Below are 21878 nucleotides of genomic sequence, written 5' to 3'. Positions count from 1 at the left end.
TTGCCTAATCACTTAGGAACCCTCCTGACCATTATAGTCAGCTTCAGAGGTCCTGATTCAGGTGCTCCCACCGTCTGAAATTAGACAACCTGGAAGAGGGCCTTCTTGGTCATTGCGCCAAAACTCTCTCCCCAAGGAGATTCATCTGCCCAGGTTTCCGTCTTCCACCAGTGGGTGAAGACTTGTCTCATTTGGCATTTTTTCTGTGATCCCTGCTTCCTAACTGATGTCTTTGTTTTTGATGTATTTTAACTTTTCTCTGAGTTACAACTTTAAAAAAAAATTTTTTAAAGTTGTAATGATGCATGGTTTTATTTATATTGTTATGTTATTATGATGGTTTTATAATGTAATTTTCTCATGCCCATTTTAAATTATTAGCTGCCTTGGTAGCCCTTATAAATGCAGAAAGGCAGGATATAAATAAATAATACCTGAAGTCTCTCCTTCCTCTGAATTCTTGCTAATAAAGAAATCTAGAATTCAGTGGGGGGAGGGCAGACTTCCTTCTCGTGGTATTGACTTCTGGTATTCATTCTCTGAATATGAATATATTATCTGAACCTGAGTACACACATTATATCCACTTCAGATACACCTGATCACACTGTTGATGTTTACAATCCGTTGCTGAAAATCATAGCTTGCAGAGCTTCAGGGGACAATGGCCACTTTCTTTGCCTAGAATTTGCAGTTGACTTATAAAAATGCCTCTCACAATTGGGATCTCAGAGCATAACTTGAATGCTGCTTAATGAAATTGTTGTAATGGTGGTGTTGAATAATTTATGTAATGGCTTTGGGTGTGTTGTAATTATTCCCCCCTCCTTTTTTTTCTTTTTGCCCTTCCCAGAAAATTAAAGAGGAGAATGACCGATTATTAAAAGAATATGGTTATTGTATCATGGATAATCACAAGGAACGAATTGCCAATTTTAAGATTGAACCTCCAGGTCTCTTCAGAGGGCGTGGCAATCATCCCAAAATGGGCATGCTGAAAAGACGGATAATGCCTGAAGACATCATCATCAATTGTAGCAAGTGAGCATGATAGTGTTTACAGTGCTAGCTAAGAAATACTTTTGGTTCTAGCCCCTTGTCCCAGATAGCCTCTTTGTCATGAGAGTCTGATGTTTTCTGTCCAGAATGTCTGTCTTCAGTGTATCATCAGTGGGAAATGCAAGCCCTGAATGGCAGCTCATACCATCACCAAATGTGCCTTTAGTGTCCTTGTTCACAAAAGACTTCATGTCATGATGTTACTTTGTAGTAGGCATACCTGCACACTTGCAAAAGTCTTATGCTGGGGTTAGCCAGTGTTTGTATCAATTTAGTGAATAACCTGTAGTCTGTTGTGACTGATAAGGAATAAAGTAAGCAGTTCATTAGGCAAGCAAGTTGGGATTTCTGGAAAAAGTTAACTTTGGGAGGAAGGGTAAAGACTTGGTACTTAATAGAATTTGCTGTGTTGGTGTCATGAAACATAGTGACTGAAATACACATTACAGGTTTGGTGAGGAAATTATTCCAGAAATTGTTAAAAAGTCATTGCATTATTTGTTGCTAAGGCAATGTGGACTCAGATTGCTTTCAGATTTCTGTAGAAGAATTCTGTAGAAGCAAGCCTGTCAGTTCTTCAACCATGTAATAATTTCTGGTTTTTTTCTGATGTATTTTGCCTTGTGCAGGGATTCCAAAGTTCCTCCTCCTCCCCCTGGACATAAATGGAAAGAAGTCCGGCACGATAACAAAGTAACTTGGTTGGTGTCATGGACAGAAAACATCCAAGGATCTATTAAATACATCATGTTGAACCCCAGCTCTAGAATCAAGGTGATGATTTGTCTGAAATTGTGCAAACTATTCCTCTACACTGAATATGCTTTAAGGGAGAAATTGTTCCTAATGGACTCTTTTCTCTTTGTGATTCTGTAGTTTGCTTGGTATAATCTTGAACAGGTTCTCCCCCGCCCACCCCCTCCATATGCACTTCTGAAATAAGTAGCAGCACTGGGAAGAATGGAGTAATATCTGTAAAACAGCCACAAGGATGTCTTGAAAAAGTACTCCAAGTGGCGCATTATCTCCAGACTACAGTTTTGAAACACTGGAGTGAGCCATCACAATATTTTTTGTGATTGTCTCCGCAGGGTGAGAAGGACTGGCAGAAATATGAGACGGCTCGGAGATTGAAGAAATGCGTAGATAGGATTCGAAATCAATATCGAGAAGACTGGAAGTCCAAAGAGATGAGAGTGCGGCAGAGGGCTGTTGCACTGTACTTCATTGACAAAGTAAGGATGAGTCACTTTTGCAGCTTCTGCATTTTTAAAACAGAGAGGCAGGGCTTCTGGCCCTTAGCTTGGCCTTCTGAGATCCTGGTAAGAAACAAAGCAAGATTCCAAAGTTTACTTGTACAGCAAGTGCCTAGGAGAGCTGGCCGCACCACTGAACTGAATCCTCAGTAAGTGTCCAAAAGGTGCTTTCCTGTGAATTGGGGCTGCTCTGATAAAAGGACAATTTTGTGATTTTAACCCCAGTTGAAATGAATGTGTCTGCAGGCTGCCCACATTTCCAATAAGCCCTTCGCCTTGAGCAATCAGTAAAAGACTTCTAATGTCTATACAAGCAGTCCTTTGCCATAATTCATCCAGGGTGCCTGATAGTACAGGTGGGCCACAAATCAGCTCTCTGCTGCTCTGGAGAAGATTTCTTTTACCGTACTGAATGTAGCTGGTTGTTGAGACAAACTGCAGCATTTGAGTTTAGTGGTTTTATTTGGTGAGGGATTTATAATCGACTTTTCAATGAAAATATATTCCTGAAATAAGTCACCTTTAATAAAAACAAATGGTAACAGATAGGCAATAAAAAAGTCAGTCAGTGTAAACCAAAGCAGTACTCAGTTTCTCTCCCTCTCTTTTTTAGCAGTACTTAGTTTTAAGCCTAAAGTCTGAAATTCAGATTCACAATTTAGCCTTCAAAGGTTTTTATGAACAGACGAGTCCTTGAGACCTTCTTAAAGATGCTCAGATCAAAACTCAAAGCTGGTTCTGCACTGTGGGGGCGACAATGGAAAATGCATGTTTAGCTATTGCCACAAATTGAATATGAATCAAAAATACACTGCTTACAGGCACAACAACACAACAATAAGAATATATTAGTGATAGCCAGTCATACACAACAAAACACTAATTCCAAATATACATTCCCAATATATGGATATAGAGATTTCAGAAATTAATTGCAAATATACATGTGGACAACGATGGGTCGATCCAAAGTGCCATTTCAAAACTTCATCAGATCCAAGATGAATGAATAAATATATAGTCCTGTTTGTTAAAATTAAAGAGACAAAAGCTAAATAATTGAAATTGACCCACCGCTGTCACATATATACGTATATTTGGAATTTATTTCTGGAATTTGAGTATCCATATATTGGGAATGTATATTTGGAATTAGTGTTTTGTTGTGTATGGCTAAAATATTCTTATTGTTGTTTTGCTGTGCTTGTAAGCAGTGTGTTTTTGATTGGGATTCTCCACACTGCTGTCCATTGTTCTGACTACAAATGGAATATGAGCTGGTATTATCAATGCATTGTCTGATACAGATCTTAGTGACTGAGAAGGGGATGTATGGTAGCAGCCACTTTTCTCTGTTAATCCACACCAAGATGATAAAGATTTTGAGTTCAGCGGCATTTGTGGGTGTCTTGAATCTCATCTTTGGAATTTGAATAGGCATTATCCTGGCTCAAGCTCTGAAACCCTCCATTGGATAACCGGTGCTGTTAAAAACGCTTCCTTCGGTTTTGATTGCTATGCAGACCATCTCCCTACTCATTCTGTCTCTCTTGCTGTTTTATATCTGTAGCTCGCTCTGAGAGCTGGTAATGAGAAAGAGGAAGGGGAGACAGCTGACACAGTGGGCTGCTGCTCTCTCCGTGTGGAGCATATTAATTTACATCCGGAACTGGATGGCCAGGAATATGTGGTAGAGTTCGACTTCCTTGGGAAAGACTCCATCCGATACTACAACAAGGTCCCTGTTGAAAAAAGGGTAAGAGTTGTCTCTCTCTCCCCCCCCACCCCCTTTCCTGTATTGTTTAAGAAAGGGGTGATTTCTAGATGTAACAGCCTTATGGATTCAAGTTCCTTAGGCTGTGAACTTCTGTCCCCTTCTAATAGCTCTTCAGACCTTATCTGGGGTGTGTGAAGTGCTCATTTGCACATAAAAAGAGTCCTGCTGACTCATAGGAAAGTTTCATTGCTCAGCCTGGATTCCAACAGGGCCAGCCAGATGCTTCCCCTCTATGTTTGTGGGCTGCCCAGAGGCAACAGCTCTCCTTCATTATCTTTAAAGGTATCCTGCTACAGAACTTGGAGGTTTCATTTAGCTACAGTGGATATGTCTAACAGTTCTTGTCTTTTGTCCTTACAAAACAAAAACAATCTGCGCCCATTGCTGCATCTGGCACTGATTTCCATAGGTGAATCTAGCACTGTATGAAGATGTTGCATTTTGTTTGGGGTTTTGTGGTCCTGAATCTCCTGCCAATAAATTTTGTTAGTTGACCCCAAATTCTAGAACAATAAGAATGAAAGATTTCTCTTTCCATATATTCATGATTTTATAAATGTCAGCTCTCTCCACTCTCGTGCCAGCTGTCTGTTTTTTTCCCTTAAGATAAATATTACCAAATGCCTTAAATTTCTTTTCTAGAGCAGATGTTCTAATTGCCTGGTTTGCATCTCAGATTATGTTGTGAAACTGGAGGGTGTTGTTCTTGTTGTTATTATTTGTATTCCTCAGAGAAGAATCATGGCTGGGGTTTGTGTGTGTATATGTGTATTACGTGCCCTCAAATCACTTCTAACCTAAGGCAACCCTGTGATTTAATGGCCTCCATAATGAGCTATCATTAACAGCCTTGCTGAGGTCTTGCACAAAGAGAGGCCATGGCTTCCTTGATGGAGTCAATCCATGGGTCTTCCTGCCACTATTTTCCTAGTGTTATTGTGCTTTCCAATGAGTCTTGTCTTCTGAAAATATGACCAAAGTATGATAGGCTCAGTTTTGTCATTTTGGCTTCTACAAAGAGTTCAGGGATGCTTTGATCTAGAACTCACTTATTTGTCTTATTGATACTTCTTGCTATCCCTTGCTAGCAGGATCCACAAGCATGCATTCTGTAGTGCCTCTTGCTAGGTGTTCAGATGGGTATGTGGGAACCCACAAGGAACAATTTGAACATTTACCAATCCTCCATGCTACTCAGTTTCCTTTGTTTCATATTGCAATTGAAATTTGTCTTTACCTGGCTCTTCTTTGATAGGTTTTTAAGAATCTTCAGTTATTCATGGAGAACAAGCAGCCTGAAGATGACCTCTTTGATAGGCTCAATGTAAGTTCCTACTGGGTTTGGAAGCCTCACATTTTCATAAGAGTCCTTGCCATAGCATCAGCTGGCTAATTTGTGGAGTGACAGATAAAAGCTTAATTGATATGGGAAGGGGAATAACTTTGTCATCAATTTCCTACAATCAGAGCAATCTCATATGATTGACATGGAAATCAGAAATCTGTACTTGCAAAAACTGATATGCAGTCGCTGGGAAGATGCAATATGAAATCTGTATTGCCTAACTTTTGTCTGGGATGCCTTTGTCCCATTTGGCCTCTGATTGGACTATCTGTGCCAAACACTAAAGTAAACATGAACAATTATTTTCTTTGTTGAAATATCTCAACTTTTCTGGCAGTAGATTTTCCCTCTGCTTACACTGTGGTGCAAAGCGAGGTTATGCCCTCCTAAGTACGTTGATCAGAATAGATTTAGAAGGTTGTAACATTACTTAGGACCCCACTGTTAGTTGGGAAGTAATATCTCTTGAAGCCTGTATCTCTTTAACGGTCTCCAAGATGGTGTGTCATCTTTTAAAGTCCTTAGGGTGGGAGGCATACCTTTCTAGATTCACGCCCATATTCCAAAAGATCTCATGTGAGCCCAGGGAGAAATTTTTAGTTCCCCAAATCATGAGAAATAGGGTGGTTAAAAAATGTTAGGTTGAACTATTTTGACAGCTAGTACTGAACTGGATGAATAATCCCCTTCTTGCTTCTTCCCCCCCCCCCTCCCTTTAGACTAGTATCTTAAATAAGCATCTTCAAGACCTTATGGAAGGGCTGACAGCCAAGGTATTCCGAACATATAATGCCTCCATTACGTTACAGCAGCAGCTAAAGGAGCTCACTTCCCGTAAGTATCTTTAGACTAGAGCATCTCATCCTTTATGTTCACTGTACCTGATGGTGAGCTTAGTATGGATCCAGATTTAGAGGCCTTGGTTGGGAAGTTAGTTACTTTCTGTTTCACTCCATTTGGTTGTCAGCAGAGATGGACAGCTTCTGGACTGGGATGCAAAAATGGGCTCCCTTCCTCGGTTTTATGATTGCCTGTTCAGTCATAATAGAATGGAACATATTCTTGTGCAAAAGGAAGAGCACAAAGATCTGGGTTCTCCTGCCATTTCTGTCACTGTTTTTCCAAACTTCCTTGACATTTAATTGCCCAGTACCAATTAAGTTCTAGAATAATCGTTGCATGCTTAACCAAAAGCAGATTTAGGATGATTCCAAGGAATCCATGGATATATGAATTCTAAATGATCCAAGCTTGCAGGATGTAATATGACATGCAGAACTTAACCCCATGAGAAATTCTGTTTTTGTGTGTTTTAAAGAAATTGCTTCTGACCCTCACCACTGTAGGGAAAGCAGCTTGGATACACCAAGCCATTTCACTAGTCGGCGCCCATAGCAACCTAAAATGCTGCTTCTGGGGACTAGAGGACCAGAAATGTTCTGGTGGAGCCAAGCCAGCATCTTCATCTGCTCACCCCACACATCACAGCCTTTAGCGTTAATAAGATGCATTTTAAAGCAACATTTGTACTTTCAAGGTTACAGAATATAAATATATGCTTAGGTAGACCTCTATAAATATCCAGAACCAGTTCAAGAGGCTAGGTATCCTCTTTAAAGCAGTAAGCAGCCTGGATTCATGTCTCCTATAGAATCTTCCACTGTTATCAAGAGAGCCTGGGTTCAGACTCCATTAACTTGGAGACCCAGCATGGTGTAATCAGGGCTGGCCCTGCTACTAGGCAAATTAGGCGATTGCCTAAGGCACTGACCTTCTGGGGGTGCTGAATTGGGCACCCCCCTCCCATGTGACTCAGTGACTTTATCAGTGCAGGGTGGGGGGCGCGAGAAGTTAGCCTTGCTTAGGGTGTCAGACAGTCTAGGGACAGCCCTGGGTGAAATGGTTTATGCGCCAGACTCTCAGCATAACCTGCCTCACAGGATTGTTGTGAAGCTAAAATGGAGGAGAGAAGAACAATGTAAGCTGTTTTGGATCTCCAATGGGAAGAAAGGCAGGGTATAAAAGAAACAACAAGCAAGATGGATACATTTTTATTTTAGAGAAGTAAGGAGCTGAAGCAGGGGCACATGAGCTGACTTCAGTGGACAAAGAAGACTGAACAATTCAAGACTTTTCCGATAACAATCTCAGGCACGTTAGGGATTTTAAGGTGATAACCAACCCCTTGAATTGGGCCCAGAAGCCCATTACCAGCCAGTGCAGACAGACATGAATAGATGTAATAGAACACTGCAGCTACACTCATGGTTCGGGCCAGCTGTCAGAAGCATGTGTGACCCCAACATTATAACAATTACACTGCCTACTGAACTGCTCTTGAACCCAATTCAAGGTGCTGGTTTTGACCTTTACAGCTCTAGGTGGCTTGGGGCTCTGGGGTATCTGAAGGAACATCTTCTCCCTTATGTTATGCCCAGGAATAAAGATCATTGGGAGAGGTCCTCCTGGCTGTCCCATCAATCAAAGAAGCTTATTTGGTGGGTACTTTTCAGTGGCAGCACTACAGTTATGAAGTAACCTCCCTTGGGAGGTATGCCTGCCTGCCCCTCCCCTACCACTTTTGACCTTTAGGAGGCAGCTGAAGCGGGTTTTATTTAGGACTGGATTTGGTTAAGATTAGTAGCAGTCCTGAGTGGTGATTCTAAATTTTGGTTTCCTATTTTTAATGTATTTTATGCTATGTGTTATATCTATGGTTTTTAAGCTGCCCTGAGCATCATAGGGTAGAAAGGCAAGCAACTAAGTATTTTAAATAAATAATAAGTGAAATTGTACACAAGCGACAACTCCTAATCTAGCTTCACAGGTAGGCCTCGGTAGAGGACATTGAAGTAGTCCACATGAGAAGCAGGCCTGCAGCCACAGTGGTACACAAAGGGGCATGGTCCTACCAGTTATTTATCATGCCCCTCAAATCAGCACTGGGGGTTGTAAAATCCATCACAAGTCTTCTGCCAATGAGAGAAAGTGTTTCCTTCCATACTCCTCCCTTCCTCCCAAGCGTTGCTAATGCAAGATTCTCCTTCCCTCCTCCTTCCTCCTTCCCAGGCTTTGCCAATAAGGAACAGAGTCTGTTTCCCTCCTCCCACTTCTTTCCCAGGCTTTCCCTTTGCTTCCTGCACAAAGTAGTTTATTTGAGTGTGCTCTGAAGCACATGACACAGTCCTTTTCCTGCCTTAGCTTGCTAGCTCATGCCAGTCATGGATTCCTCTGGTCTGCAGCAGTGTAGCACATTAAGGTCAAAGCTTTTTTGGGGTGGGGGGGGTGGGCTCTATTTTAGCCTATGTAGCCTCCCCAACTTCTCTTCCCAACTGCATGAAGCAAAAAAGCCACCCTTCCCCTGCTTGCCAGGCAGGCTTTAGCTGTGAAGGAAAGGTGGGTTCACATACTTGCTAGGGCTTCCCATATTGGGAAATTCCTGGAAATTTGGGAGATGGAGCCTGGGGAGGGTGGAGGAGGGACATTAATGAGGTATAATACCACAGAGTCTGTCCTTGGAAGTAGCCATTTTCTCCAGGGGAAGTGATCTCTCTGGTCTGGCAATCACTTGTAATTCTGGGAGATCTCCAGACACTACTTAGAGGTTAACAACCCTAGAGTTCCACAGAATAGAGTACAAGAAAACAACAAATATACTGTGGAATATTAGTGAAAAATACACTCAGTATATAGTATAACACTCTACTTTTCATTGATTTTCTACATAGAAACAGCCACAAAGATACACTCCAAAAATATTCACAAATTACATTAAGTATACAATACAAATACTGCCCTATTTAGACTTCCATTTTTATCAGTTGCAGAGTTCGTAAAGATTTATAGTCCATTCATGCGCGCATAAATCGTCGCAAATCAGACTTCTGAAGATTCACCTGCTCCTGCGGGTTGATTTAAAGTGCCAGTGCTACAATAGATTCCTTTGTCAAAAGTTCCTTTCCATCCTCAGAAAATTTTATGGCTTTTCAAAGACGTAATTTATACCGTCATCTGTTTTCAAAAGTGAAAATTCAAGTAAAGTGGGAACAGCAAAAGTCTCTGACAGGAACGCTAGCCTACGTTACCGTTTCTGATTAACCCTTTTTCGAAGAGGCATCTCCCACACATCACCTTCCAATAGACCACTCACACAGCACTGGACACAGAGGTTTCTCTCCCATCTTTTATGTCGTCCTATAGCAAGTTATGTAGAGCCAAACCAGACCAGGGTTTGGGGCACCTTCTTCTGTGATCTGTTAGCAAAGCCTCATTTCATGCTCAGAGGAAGAAACAGGCACTTTTATGGTGATACATTGCGGGTGGGGGTGGGGAGGATTCCCATTTGGCACAAGCAACTCAGGAAAGTAGAACTGAGGCAGTAATTGGGGGTGGGGATCTTCAGGCATTTACTAGACTCTGTTCGCGTGCAAATAAAGGAAGGGGATATTTGGTTCTAAACAAAAATGGATTATCGTTTAACCTAGTTTGTAGAATGATCCCTTGTAGAGACTCTGCACTGTATCAAAGCACATTCACAATTTTTTTTGGCTATGGAGAAGCATGGATGGCAGTTGCCTCAGCAAGAAGGAGATGCAACCAGCCAAAGTTAATTAAAACATAGTTTGGATGCTGCTTAACTTTCCAAGTGGTGATAGCTGGGTGATCTCAGGTCAGTCATGCACTTTGTCTGACCTACATCACAGGGCAATTATGAGAATAAACCGGAAAGGTGAACCTGATATACTGCCCTGAACTCACTGGAGGAAAGGCTGGAATAAAAATATAACCAATATCAAAACCGATTTTTCACACAAAGGATTCTGATGGATAGTTCTAAACAGGCACAAAAGAAGTGAGGGGAAGCATTGCATTGCCACAAAATAAGCCTCCAAATGAGTTCTAAGCTGTGCTCGATCCAAATTCACCCTGGGTTTTCAGCAACTCTCACTCTGGCCAAGTCCTCTCTCTTGCAACCTCATTCACTTCAACTGTTGGTTGAATCGAGAGTTCATGTTCCAGTGACTGGTGAGAGAAGTTTAGGAAGAACTGTGACTACAGCTTAAGATAAGTGTTAATACTACAGTTCAACTAGGCTAGACTCAGAATGTCCAGTCCCCTGAAGCATTTTACAATCCATTAGTCTTCAAGACCAGACTGCTATAATTGGTCGGCCAACCTGGGCCCCCATAATTTGCATCCTGAGCAAATGATTGATACATGAAAGAGGCAGGTTTGGCCTGACCTCAGTGCAGATCACTGACATCATGTCCTATACCTACTCCCAGGTGAAGAATGTGACCTGCAAGATATGTAGGACTATTAACCTATTCAGGGGGTGTGGCTGTCATGAACTCTTAGGCCACACCAGATCAGGATATCAATTATTCATTGTGCGAACATAAGAACCCTCCAGGATTAGATCAGTTGTCCATCTAGTCCAGCTTCCTGTTTCACACAGTGGCCCAACTGGTTGAGTTGGCGGGCCAACAAACAGAGCAGAGAGGCCGAGGCCTTCCACAGATGCTGCCTCCTGGCACTGATATTCAGATGTTTACTTCCTCTGAACATCCGGGTTCACTTAAGTTACCACAGCTAACAGCCATTGATGGACCTATCCCCTGTGAAGCCATCTAATATCCCTTTTAAGCCTTTGTTTGGGAGTGAATTCCACAGTTTTAATTATTTGAGTGAAATACTTCCTTTTATCCATTCTGAATCCATTGCCTATTGAGAGCCTCTGAGGGTTTTTTTTTAATTAATTTATTTATTTTGATTTATATCCCGCCCTACCCCACCGAAGTGGGCTCAGGGCGGCTCACAACACAAAAATTCTAACAATAAAATTAAGAATTAAAATACATTAATAATTTACACAATAAAAATAAACAACAATTCATCGATGTTCTAATATGATAGAGGGAGATAAATTTCTCTCTATCCACTTTCTCTGCCCCATGTGTAATTTTATAAACCTCTCATGCCCCCATCATCTTTTAACCAAAAAAAAAAAACCCTATAAAATTTGTATATGTGCATGTATGTATGTATGAGCTTGTAAGGTAGCTAAGTGGTATTATCCTAAACAGATGGGAGGCTGGGGAAAATAGTGGCTTATCAAATTTATGGCAGAAATGAGATTTCATAATCGGGAGTCCTGTTTTTTAGTTCTTCTCTCAGTAACGATGTTAGTTAAGCTCAGTTCTCTCTCTCTTGCTGATTCACGCACACACACAACCCTGTGAGGGGAAAAAAGAATCTATGAGAGTTTGACCTTGTCATATAGAAACTGCATTTTCACATTTGTTTTCAATTCTTCCAGCGGATGAGAACATCCCCGCAAAAATCCTGTCTTATAATCGTGCCAATAGAGCTGTTGCTATTCTCTGCAACCACCAGAGGGCACCTCCAAAGACCTTTGAAAAATCCATGATGAATTTACAGACTAAGGTAACTGGCTGTTTCCCATTCATTTTTAAGCCAAGCTAAGACTAACCCCCCATTGATTCTCTGTGTTCCTTAATCAGCTTGCTCCACCAGTGAAGCTTGTTTTTGGGACTTCTGGAATGAGAAACCAGTTTGTTTTTATTATAGACAGTTCTGAAGGAAATTTCGCATTCTCCCAGTCCTTTCCTTTCACACCAAAACAGTTTGAAGGTTGTCTTTTCCATCAGATTGCACCTCTCTCTCTCTCTCTCTCTGACAAATTACCTTCTAAACATGAAGAAATGTTAAAGTTGGGAATAACTTACCTTCTGACAGAAGAACAGTCTCTGATGTCATGCTATTACTTTCTGTCCGAGTTTTCTCCCAAGACATTGCGTAAGTTCCCTTGGCTGAGGAGTTGCATAGTTTAAGGCCTGCAGGAGGCCAAACTGATAACAGCAAAGATGGGGAGCTCTTTTGTGGTTTCTCTGAGGCATCATAAGGATAATTGCACTAGGAAAGCTTTGTGGTTGTGTGAACACCTTTTTAAAAAGCCCCTTGACCAGATAATTCCAGCTGGGGCTTTTAGATTATCTTCACTTACAGCAAATCTTCTAGTAAGAGCAGGGCTTTTTCTGAGCTGGAGTGCAGTTCCAGCTGGCTTGGCATCAGGACGTGTGGCCTAATTCACAAATGAGTTCCTGCTGGGCTTTTCCTACACAAAAAGCCCTGAGTAAAAGTATTTTCAGACTTTACTGCTTGAAACTGTAGGTGAGGGGAATCAGTTAATCCAATGTTTCTCTTGGTTTCCATCTGAGCATACCTGATTTTTAAAATCCTGTTCAAAGGCTCTGTCTTGTGTGCCCCTGTATTTGGAGGCAAGGTGGATGGCTACAGCTGACACCATTCCTGAAGAGTAGCTTAATGGGCAAAACTCCCTCCCCGCTTCTGTATGCCCAGCAGTTACTCTGTTGAACTTCAGGTTAAAGGCACTTGACATGTAGATTCTTGTACCTCCAGCCCTATGAAGGTTCAGTCTCTCTCTGCTCCCGGAGACTTTGTCCAACAGTCTCCCACTGACATATTTTTAACTTCCTGAGTGGAACTCCAGGAGAAAAGTCAATGGTCTTCTTCTCTCTATCAAGCTTATAATAGATTTGCGAGTAAACCATCCACCGAGAGCCTAGGCGTGATCTTGGATACCTCCTTATCAATGGAAACCCAAGTCATAACTGCTGTAAGGATGCCATTTTTACAGTTAGGCCTGGCAACTGGCCCCCTTCCTGTCTTCCTCCGATCTCGCCATGGTAATCCATGCAACAGTTACCTCCAGGTTGGATTACTGTGATGCCCTCTACTTTGGCCTACCCTGGGAACTGATTTCAAAGTTGCAATTAGTCCACAATGCAATGGTCCAGGCCCTTACGGGGGACCCTTTTAAGAGCACACATTCAACCAGTGCTCTGCCAGCTGCACTGGCTCCAGGTTATAAGAACCTTGAGATTCAAGGTTTTGGTATTAACCTTCAAGGCCTTGAATAGTCTGGGGCCAGCATTCCTTCAGGACTGCTTCTCCCAATATATACCCCCTGAAGGGCATTGCGCTTTGGAGAACAAGATCTTCTGATGATCTCTGGCCTGAAAGATACCTGGCTTTCCTCAACTGGGGCCAGGGACTTTTCAGCCTTGGCCGAACTTTCTGCCTGGTGACATCCATGCCCTGCAGGACCTGGGACAGTTCCGCAGGGCCTGCAAGACAGAAATGTTTCATGAGGCTTATGGTTGAGGACAGCAACGGTCTATCATCAAGCCTGGCCTCCATCTCCATCTTTTGCCCTTTCTCACTCTTCCCCACCCCCCTTCATAGGGAGGGCATAAATTGATGTCAGACACCATCAGAGGATTACACTGTAGTACTGTATTGTTTTATTTTATCAAATATGTTGCACATTTTTGTTTGCTGAGAGATATGTTGTATGTTTACTGAGCTTTATGTTGTATACCACCCTGAGCCCTTCAGGGGAAGGTGGTTTATAAATCCTATCAAATCAGTTTCTTAGTAAGTACTTTGGTGCACTCTTCCAAAGATTCCTGTATTGCAGAAATGTGCAGTTAGGGACCTAAAAAAAAACACCCCTCCAGGAACCAGGGACTCTTACCACAACCCTGATGCACTTTTATAAGGAATTATAGAACAAAACAATTTCCCAGTGTCCTGAAGAAAAAGAGAGAATCCCTTTCAGCCCGCTCATCAGATATGCCATAGATCAAGTACAGTTCAATAAGCAATCTAATTGGCTCGGGGAAGGGGGGGAAGGAACATGACTCACATTCAATCCCAAAATCAAAACTATTAGAACTTCAGAGTCATACCTCGCGGTGTACAACATTATTTACAGCTTCTTTGGTTAATTTTCCCAGGTTGTGTTTATTTCAGTCATTTTTATTGCTGACTTTTAATCATGAGTTGCCTCAAAAAACTCAAGGCTAGTATTCAGGGTACAAGTATCAAAACTCTTTGTAGGTTAAAAAAAACCTCACCCTGAATGTCATGGAGAGTGGCTTCTCTCTCCTTGGCATATTAGGTTGCTGTATGCGGAGACTTTTAAAAAACAAAATGTTTGCACATGCAGCCTCAACTCGCCTTCAGTCTGAAGTGGCTTAAATCCAAGGACAGTTTTGCCATGGTCTAATTCTTTTGTGATGTTTCCTGAAGTTTTCTGTAATCTCTGATTTCCTCTCTGCCTTGTGGCCAAAAAGGAATCCATGAATAATTCCTGTTTCAACCACTGATCACTGGAGGATGATGTTGAGGTATTTTCTAATAGAGAGGTGCAAGGCTCCATCCACTCACCTCAAGTTGTAAGCCTTAATACAATTCAGCATTTGTATCTCACTCATCTAACTCACCCTTTTCCTTTTCAGGTTATTTCTGACAAAAAGCCATGAGGTCAATGTGGTTAGGTTGGTTTCCAGCCTGAATCTGAAATAACCCTTTCTATAAGGCGGTCGGTTTTATTAATCACTGGGGTGGTGTTTTGGCTTTCATAACACCTAACCTGGCTGTTTCAGTTGTTAGGACCTACAGCTCTGACACAGTGATAATGACTTGGCTGCTTTCTCTTGCCCTTTCCCACAAGCCATCTGTCTGGTTATTGTCAGAGAAGTTGTAGAGTCTGTTAGTACAGCTTAGGTAAATGGAGCTGTGTACCCCTGCTCTCCACTTCAGAGCTCTGTTTAGCCAGCCATAAACTGCAAAAGCTCACTCTTCATTCCTTTATCATAAAATCATTGCTGGATGAGCACGAGAAATTTCCTGATGTGACCTAATACAGCACATCTGAATCTTGACAGTGTTCCAGCTACTTGGCTGTATTACCTTCTGTGTTTTGCCAAATCATACTATACCACATATCCACTGAAATCCATTACTCATATAGTTACAGACTTTGCTTAGTTTAATTGTAGATTTGAATCCTATTGAGCTCCAAGATCCCCCCCCCCCCCGGTTAATATCATTAAAGTGTAGCCTGTATCTTTCTCAGGGTTTTGCCCAATGCTTTGAAATTCCTCATTCCACTCGGCTGGCTGAATACAAAAGATAATCCTTCTACCTTTATTCCCAAATGGTTACTGGAGCACCTACATTTAAAATCCACAGATTTAAAACTTCGATGGAGCAAGAGTGCTCCATTAATTCTAATTTTCTTCAGATGATATCTTCTGGTGTACCATCTGTGCGGGTTAGATAGGAGGCTTTTGAGTTGTACAGAACTAATTCATTGCATCTTAAACTTGGTACCTTTCCAAAATATCTGGTACAACAAAAGATGCCATGTTAAAACTTCTATGTAGCTGAAATTAGAATCTACAGTTGCCTGTACTAAGTAATTCAACAGGAACCAACTGTGTAGCACAAAAATAAATATTAGGAAAAAATTATATTGTCTACAAATGTCATTATTTCAAAATACAATAGAACATTGCTTCCAAATTATGGTACAAATACAGAGGAATATGTATAATATATAGCCGCAAGAAAAGACTGGTTCACAGTTTAGGTAATTCACTAAGGCTTAAGCATCATCCAGTGTTCCAAATAAACCTGAGTGCATAAGTCCGGTGTGGCAAAAAAATATTTTGACAAAAGACAACAGAAGACTTAAAGATGTTGCCTTACTGTGAAAGATTTTTGCCACGCTGGACTTACGTACTTTGGAGTTTAGTCTTATTTGGAACATCAGATGATGCTTAAGTCTTATTGAATTATCTAAGCGGTTTACCAGTCTTGTCTTGTGCCTATATATTGTGCATATTCCTCTGTATTTGTACCATAGCTTGGAAGCAATGTTCTATTATGTTAAAACTTTTGGCACCTAGTAAATAACTTTGCAGGTTCTCAGTCTGGCAGTGCACACTCACGGACTTCTTATATACTGAGTGTGCACTCTTCTAAGGTAGGTGTCTGGAACCCTGCTGGTCACTTCTACAAGCTTGATTCTTGCATGCTTGTCTAGAAATATGAGTCCTGGCCAGTTTGTCTGAAACTTTTATTATTAATAAAGTTAGGAAGAAGGGCTTTAGGAAATGCAGCACAAGGGTACCTTTTGCGTGGACACCCCACTGAGATGCTTCTATCAGTCAAATGTTCTTTATCAGCTGTTTGCAGTTTTGTCAGCTTTACTCCTTCTGGAGTCTTACTTCGTTCGATTTTTTTCCCTTTGTTGCCTTGTCTAGATTGATGCCAAGAAGGAACAGTTGGTTGAAGCCAGGAGAGAACTGAAAAGCGCCAAAGCTGATGCCAAGATCCGGAGGGACGAGAAGTCTAAAAAGTAAGTCTGGCTGCTGCTATCTGTGCATGCATGGAAGTGGCTCAGCAGGGTGCAGCCTTTCTCAGAAAGGAGACCTCCCTTGAATTTTTGCTGTCCTTGGAATAATACTCTTTTCTGTAGATTTGTGATGCATTCACTTTCCTCATGCTGCGTCAGATCAACCCCAAGTGTCTTGATGCCCTTTAATGGGCATAGTGTGGGGAAAGGGTTCAAAGGCAACCTGGGAAACATACCATGACCTATCAGGGCTATCGTTAACTTGCATGTTTCAGTGCATCCATTAACCATGTGGCTTTCCAAATATAGGGGCTGACTGAGCTTGCTGCATTTTTTTTTTTTTTACATCACTGGCCTCAAATACCAAAAACACAATTCAGCCCTTGGAAATTGTATTTATCTGCACATTTTCTTTGGGTTTGAATTGTTCTTCCCTTTTTTAGGAAGAACATTTCTGATTCTGAGCCTGTGCACCTTCAGATTTTTATCCTTATCAGGAACTTTTTCCCTAAATGAAAGCTCAGATGTATGCAAGTCCGGTGGTCACATGGATGTGCTCCTGGAACTGGTACTCAGAGGCCCAGCCTAACTGGTACAGAACCAAGGGATGTCCTAGGGGTTCGCACTGATGAGGAGTTTGGAGAATTTCTTGAGTGCGCCATGAGAGGGATAAGGTGGAATCAGCTCAGGAGCAGTGCATTTTTCACTGTCAGCCTGGGCAGTGCTACCTCCCATTTGGGTCCGACAGCAGCATGTAAGACACCGTTTCTAAGCTGGCATATGCTGGAGGCCAGGTGGAATTAGCTGGCAGGTTACAGTCAGGACAGACAGTTCTGAGCTAGATAGATCAGTTGTCAGGCAGTTTTGTGGCTTAATGTATGTGCATTTGGGCTAGTCCTGTGGAACTTCTCAATATACATTTGGTGAACATGTAACAGGCCTTCCATTCCAACTTCTCCTGCCCGTTTCTGTGAATGTCCTATGAAAGCCTCAAGAACATTGGCCTATTTGATGGTAGATATTGCTCCAGTTTCCTACTCAGCCATGGTCTTTCTGATCTCTACAGTGTTGTCATGAGGACAAAGACAAACATGCAAAAGCATTTCAAACTTTTTAGCATATTAATTTTTAGCATAATTTAGCAAATTATGTCTTAGATCCAGCAATGTGCAAGTGGAAGCAGAAACGGAATTTAGCACATTTTAGCTTGAACAAGACCTTGTGCAATGTTTAATAGGTGTGGGCACAAACCTACAAATACCAGTTCAGGGCAGTTCCTGAACCAAACTGAGCCAAAAATGTCCCGAACTGGCCAGTTCAACCCCTCCCCTTTCTCCCAGCCATGGCAAGGCATGGCTGAGAGAAAGGGGGATTGCCTGGGAAATGGCTAACAGCTCACCAGGTTCACTCCTTCCCCCCCCCCCAGTGAAGCTGGAGGGAAGTGAAACAGACAGGTTAAGTGGCTTCCAGCTATTTAAACCTAACAGGTCAGCTGTGGACCCTTGCCATTCAGCTGTTTGGTTTAAATGATCCGAAGAGTCGAACCGGAGAAAAGTCCAGTAAATATTCAAGGAAGGCACCTTCTCTGAACATCAGGGGCTCCGAACCAGGCCAAATTCATGTTGAATTTTGACTCATTAACCAGTGCATGCCCATCCCTAATGTTCAGTGCTTCCATCACTATCACTATATATTATAATGCCCTGAAATTGATTGCACAACATAAGTGGAAATACAAGTGGGATATAATAAGTTTGACTTAATGTATGACATTACTACAATCTTATGTTGTGCATTTCTGCTTAAGCACTCTGGCGCAAGTGGAAATTTTGCACAGGATTCAGCCCTGTGTCCCATTATCACTTCAGTGCTGTGGTTAATTGGCAGAACTTCCTGTGTGCTTGTTATAAAGTTCTAGTGTCTTTGGAGGAAGGCAGTGTTCTGCATTTGAATTCTCATAGCAAAAAATGGTTCTGAAAAGCTATTTACAATTCCTGTGTATTGTTCTCCTTACACTCCAGGTCAGTGGAAAGTAAGAAGAAAGCTGTACAAAGAATTGAAGAGCAGTTGATGAAGTTGGAGGTTCAGGCTACAGATCGAGAGGAAAACAAGCAAATTGCCTTGGGAACCTCCAAACTAAATTATCTGGATCCTAGAATTTCTGTTGCCTGGTAAGCTCCTGCCAGGTGTAATACAGTCTGCTTAAAACAGTGAGATAATAGGATTGATACCATCTACCTGCCATTTGCTGGTAGAAATTTCATAAATTGGGTTTGTTTTTAGTGTCTGAACAGAGTACCAATATAGGGGCTGTCCTGCTTACCCACTGTACATCAGCTGTGTGCAGGTTTGAACCCTGTGCAAAAATAGTGCAAAGGTTTTCAGACACTAAAGGGTTTTTTGACAAATGAAGAAGAAGAAAAGCTTTCAGAGTAGGACCAGGTATAAGTAGCTTAGTGAAGTCTTCTGTTTCAGTGCATCATCTGAAATTAATACAGGGCCTGGTTTTGTTTTTTCCCCCACTCTTCCTTACATTGGGTCTATGCATTTTGAATAGCACTAGAGCTGGCCTTCATGGCTGAAAGAAGTGTGGCCATTTTTTCTCTGTCCCAGTAGCCTTCAGGGCAACCTGGAGCCTGTTTTTTGCACACCATTTTATGGTATTTTGGTTGGTCCTAAAAGGTATTATGTTTTGGAATTTTTCTGTGGCTCAATACAGTTACTGCCTCTCCCTTTAAAATGTCAAAAAAGTCCTTGCCTGTACTTTTGGGTGCTTTGAATGTGGTTGTCAGTATGTGTAAATTATGTTTATAAATGACTGCTTAAGGTCTCAGACTTCGATAAGCTGATAGAAGTGCACAGGAGAGCAATGCAGGGTTGGGTTGAGTTCCACTGTGCCTTGTGAGACTGCAAAATTAGATGCCAGGTGGCCAGCTGTGTTCAGGCTTTTGAAGTCAAGATGGTTGTTTATATGTCTGCATGCTTAGACAACTAACAGATATCTGGCCCCCTTACTTGATTGAATTTGGGCACGTGCACGCACACACAGCCCAGTGTGATGGATCCATTTTCAGAACTGTGGTTTATATTACAGATGTACTGCTAAGCAGGCACATGTGTGTTTTCCCCAGCTGTGTCACTATACAGGACTTACTTCTGAGTCCTGCAGAAATGTCACTCCCTCCCACCCTTATTTATGGTTCAGCTTTCTCATTGAGACTTCAGGCAGATTACGTGATACAAGTCAATGAAGTCAGGAGGATGAGACACCTAATAAGCAGTGCAATAGGACTAGGACTGCAGAAATCTTACACAAAGCTTCAGTTATTAGACATGATCTGTCCACAGTGCAGAAGATATTACATAAGTATAAAATAAGGTAGTGAGATCCCATACACTTAGAGAGGTTGATTTACTGTGTAGTGTACGCATGAATTGCCACTGATGTCTTTCTTCTCTCTCTCTCTCTTTCTTCAGGTGCAAGAAATGGGGAGTACCTATAGAGAAAATATATAACAAAACCCAACGGGAGAAATTTGCCTGGGCAATTGACATGGCAGATGAAGACTATGAGTTTTAACCTGATATTAATGGCTGGATTTTAAAGGCAGAGAGGGGGAGTAGCCTGGTTTTAGGGAGAGTGATAAACTGTGAGCCTTACTTGTCCTTTCTATTGGGGGGAGGGGGCATTGGGAGGGGAAAATGAGTGTCTGACCAAGTACCCAAAATCTTTGAGAAAAGATACACCTGGAATTATTACAGAGGAGCTGAGCCAGTTGTCCTATGGACAACTTATTTAAAAACTGTTTCAGAGACCCAAATTCTAGCTGTATGGTTTGTGTTTTATCTCTGGCGGGAGGACAAGTAGATGGGGAGGAATTTGTTAACCTTACAGCAGGCAAATTCCCCATGACACTGAAGAGCTTGGAAATCATTAACTACTGTATACAGAATCCAATGAGACATTGGTGCGTTTTTACAGTTAGGGTTTTGCAATAACTTCTATATTTTAATAGAAAATGAACTCCTTAATTTCCCACCCCCTCCTCCGTCATTAATTTAACACAACTGAAGCCCTCCGTGCACCAGCTCTGGCCGTCATGGAAACACCCCTGTTGTGTTTTCACTTTTACTTGCCACCATCATGGTATTGATACAACATATAATTAAAATGCAACATCTCTTCAAAGCAAAGCATGATGGGAAGGTCCTTCCTGACTTGAGTGTTGGTTTTTTTCTTCTCTTTTTTGTTAATGTGAATTTTTACTACTTTTAATTATTTTAAAATATTTAAACTTTTTTTTCTTCTTGATCTTAAAGATCATGTAGATTTTGCAGAGGGTAGGAAGGAAAGGGCTGGGGAGGGTTTTTAATGGATTATGAGTACCGATAAATTGGTAACAAAATGTTTTCCCATCATACTTTGTTCTGAGTACATAATATATATATCAGAAATATCCACACTTGTGGGGTTTTTTTTCCTTGGTTTTTTTTTTTTTTTTACAGATGGCTTCCCCCCCTCCCTTTTTTAAAAAACTCCACCCTCCCTTCTTTTACTTGAAAGATTTTATTGTGTACAAAAGAACTTTCACAGGTCAATAAAATTTTGAGGGAAGTGAGCTTCGGTCCAAACAAACAAAAAACCCCAGAAAAATAATCAAGATCTTAGGGCTTTTATTTTTTTTCTTTTGTAATTGTGTACAAAATTTAAAAAAAAAAAATTAAAGCAGAATTTTAATGTGAACCCTTTTTTGCTATAATCCATTAGTTTTAGAGACCTTGTTAGCTTAGTGTGGTGCAAAGACAAGTTTCCCCGCAGTCTTTCCTCAACAAGTATCTTCTATTTTTATCATGAATTCCCTTTTAATCAACTGTAGGTTATTTAAAATAAATTCCTACAACTAAACACAGCACTAGCATCTGTGTGTTCTTGTATCCAGAGAGCCAGATTGCTCACTCAAGCCCTTATGCATCAGCCGAGACATCTGAGGTGCTGATCAGATGGTTGGCACCCGTGTGAAGCCATCTGAAGCATGGGTGCAGGCAAACGAGGGGAATCAAGAAAGGCCTGTAGGCTACTTACATGCAGGAATCAGCATCCAACTTTCAGGTTCTCTGAGCCAGGGGCAGCACCTTGTACATCAGGTCTGATCTAAATCTCAAGTTGCCTGGGGCTGAGGGAAATGGTCT

At 41.5% G+C, this 21878-nt stretch overlaps 1 protein-coding gene across 2 annotated transcripts in view; it reads left to right on the top strand.

The window, feature by feature from the left end:
- TOP1 (DNA topoisomerase I) overlaps nt 1–21598 on the top strand; it is a 107536-nt gene extending 85938 nt beyond the window's left edge. For both annotated transcript variants that reach the window (XM_060230920.1, XM_060230919.1), the window contains exons 12-21: nt 854–1041; nt 1689–1833; nt 2151–2294; nt 3886–4071; nt 5348–5416; nt 6157–6271; nt 11757–11884; nt 16597–16691; nt 18710–18859; nt 20166–21598. In XM_060230920.1, the coding sequence (XP_060086903.1) occupies nt 854–1041; nt 1689–1833; nt 2151–2294; nt 3886–4071; nt 5348–5416; nt 6157–6271; nt 11757–11884; nt 16597–16691; nt 18710–18859; nt 20166–20268 (1323 nt within the window). In that variant the 3' untranslated portion in view covers nt 20269–21598. The remainder of the gene's footprint in view (nt 1–853; nt 1042–1688; nt 1834–2150; nt 2295–3885; nt 4072–5347; nt 5417–6156; nt 6272–11756; nt 11885–16596; nt 16692–18709; nt 18860–20165) is intronic.
- Nucleotides 21599–21878: the final 280 nt, after the last annotated feature.

The sequence above is a fragment of the Heteronotia binoei genome, chromosome 2, assembly GCF_032191835.1.
Source record: "Heteronotia binoei isolate CCM8104 ecotype False Entrance Well chromosome 2, APGP_CSIRO_Hbin_v1, whole genome shotgun sequence".
Taxonomy (NCBI): Eukaryota; Metazoa; Chordata; class Lepidosauria; order Squamata; family Gekkonidae; genus Heteronotia; species Heteronotia binoei.
This window is presented reverse-complemented; position numbering and strand designations above follow the sequence as displayed.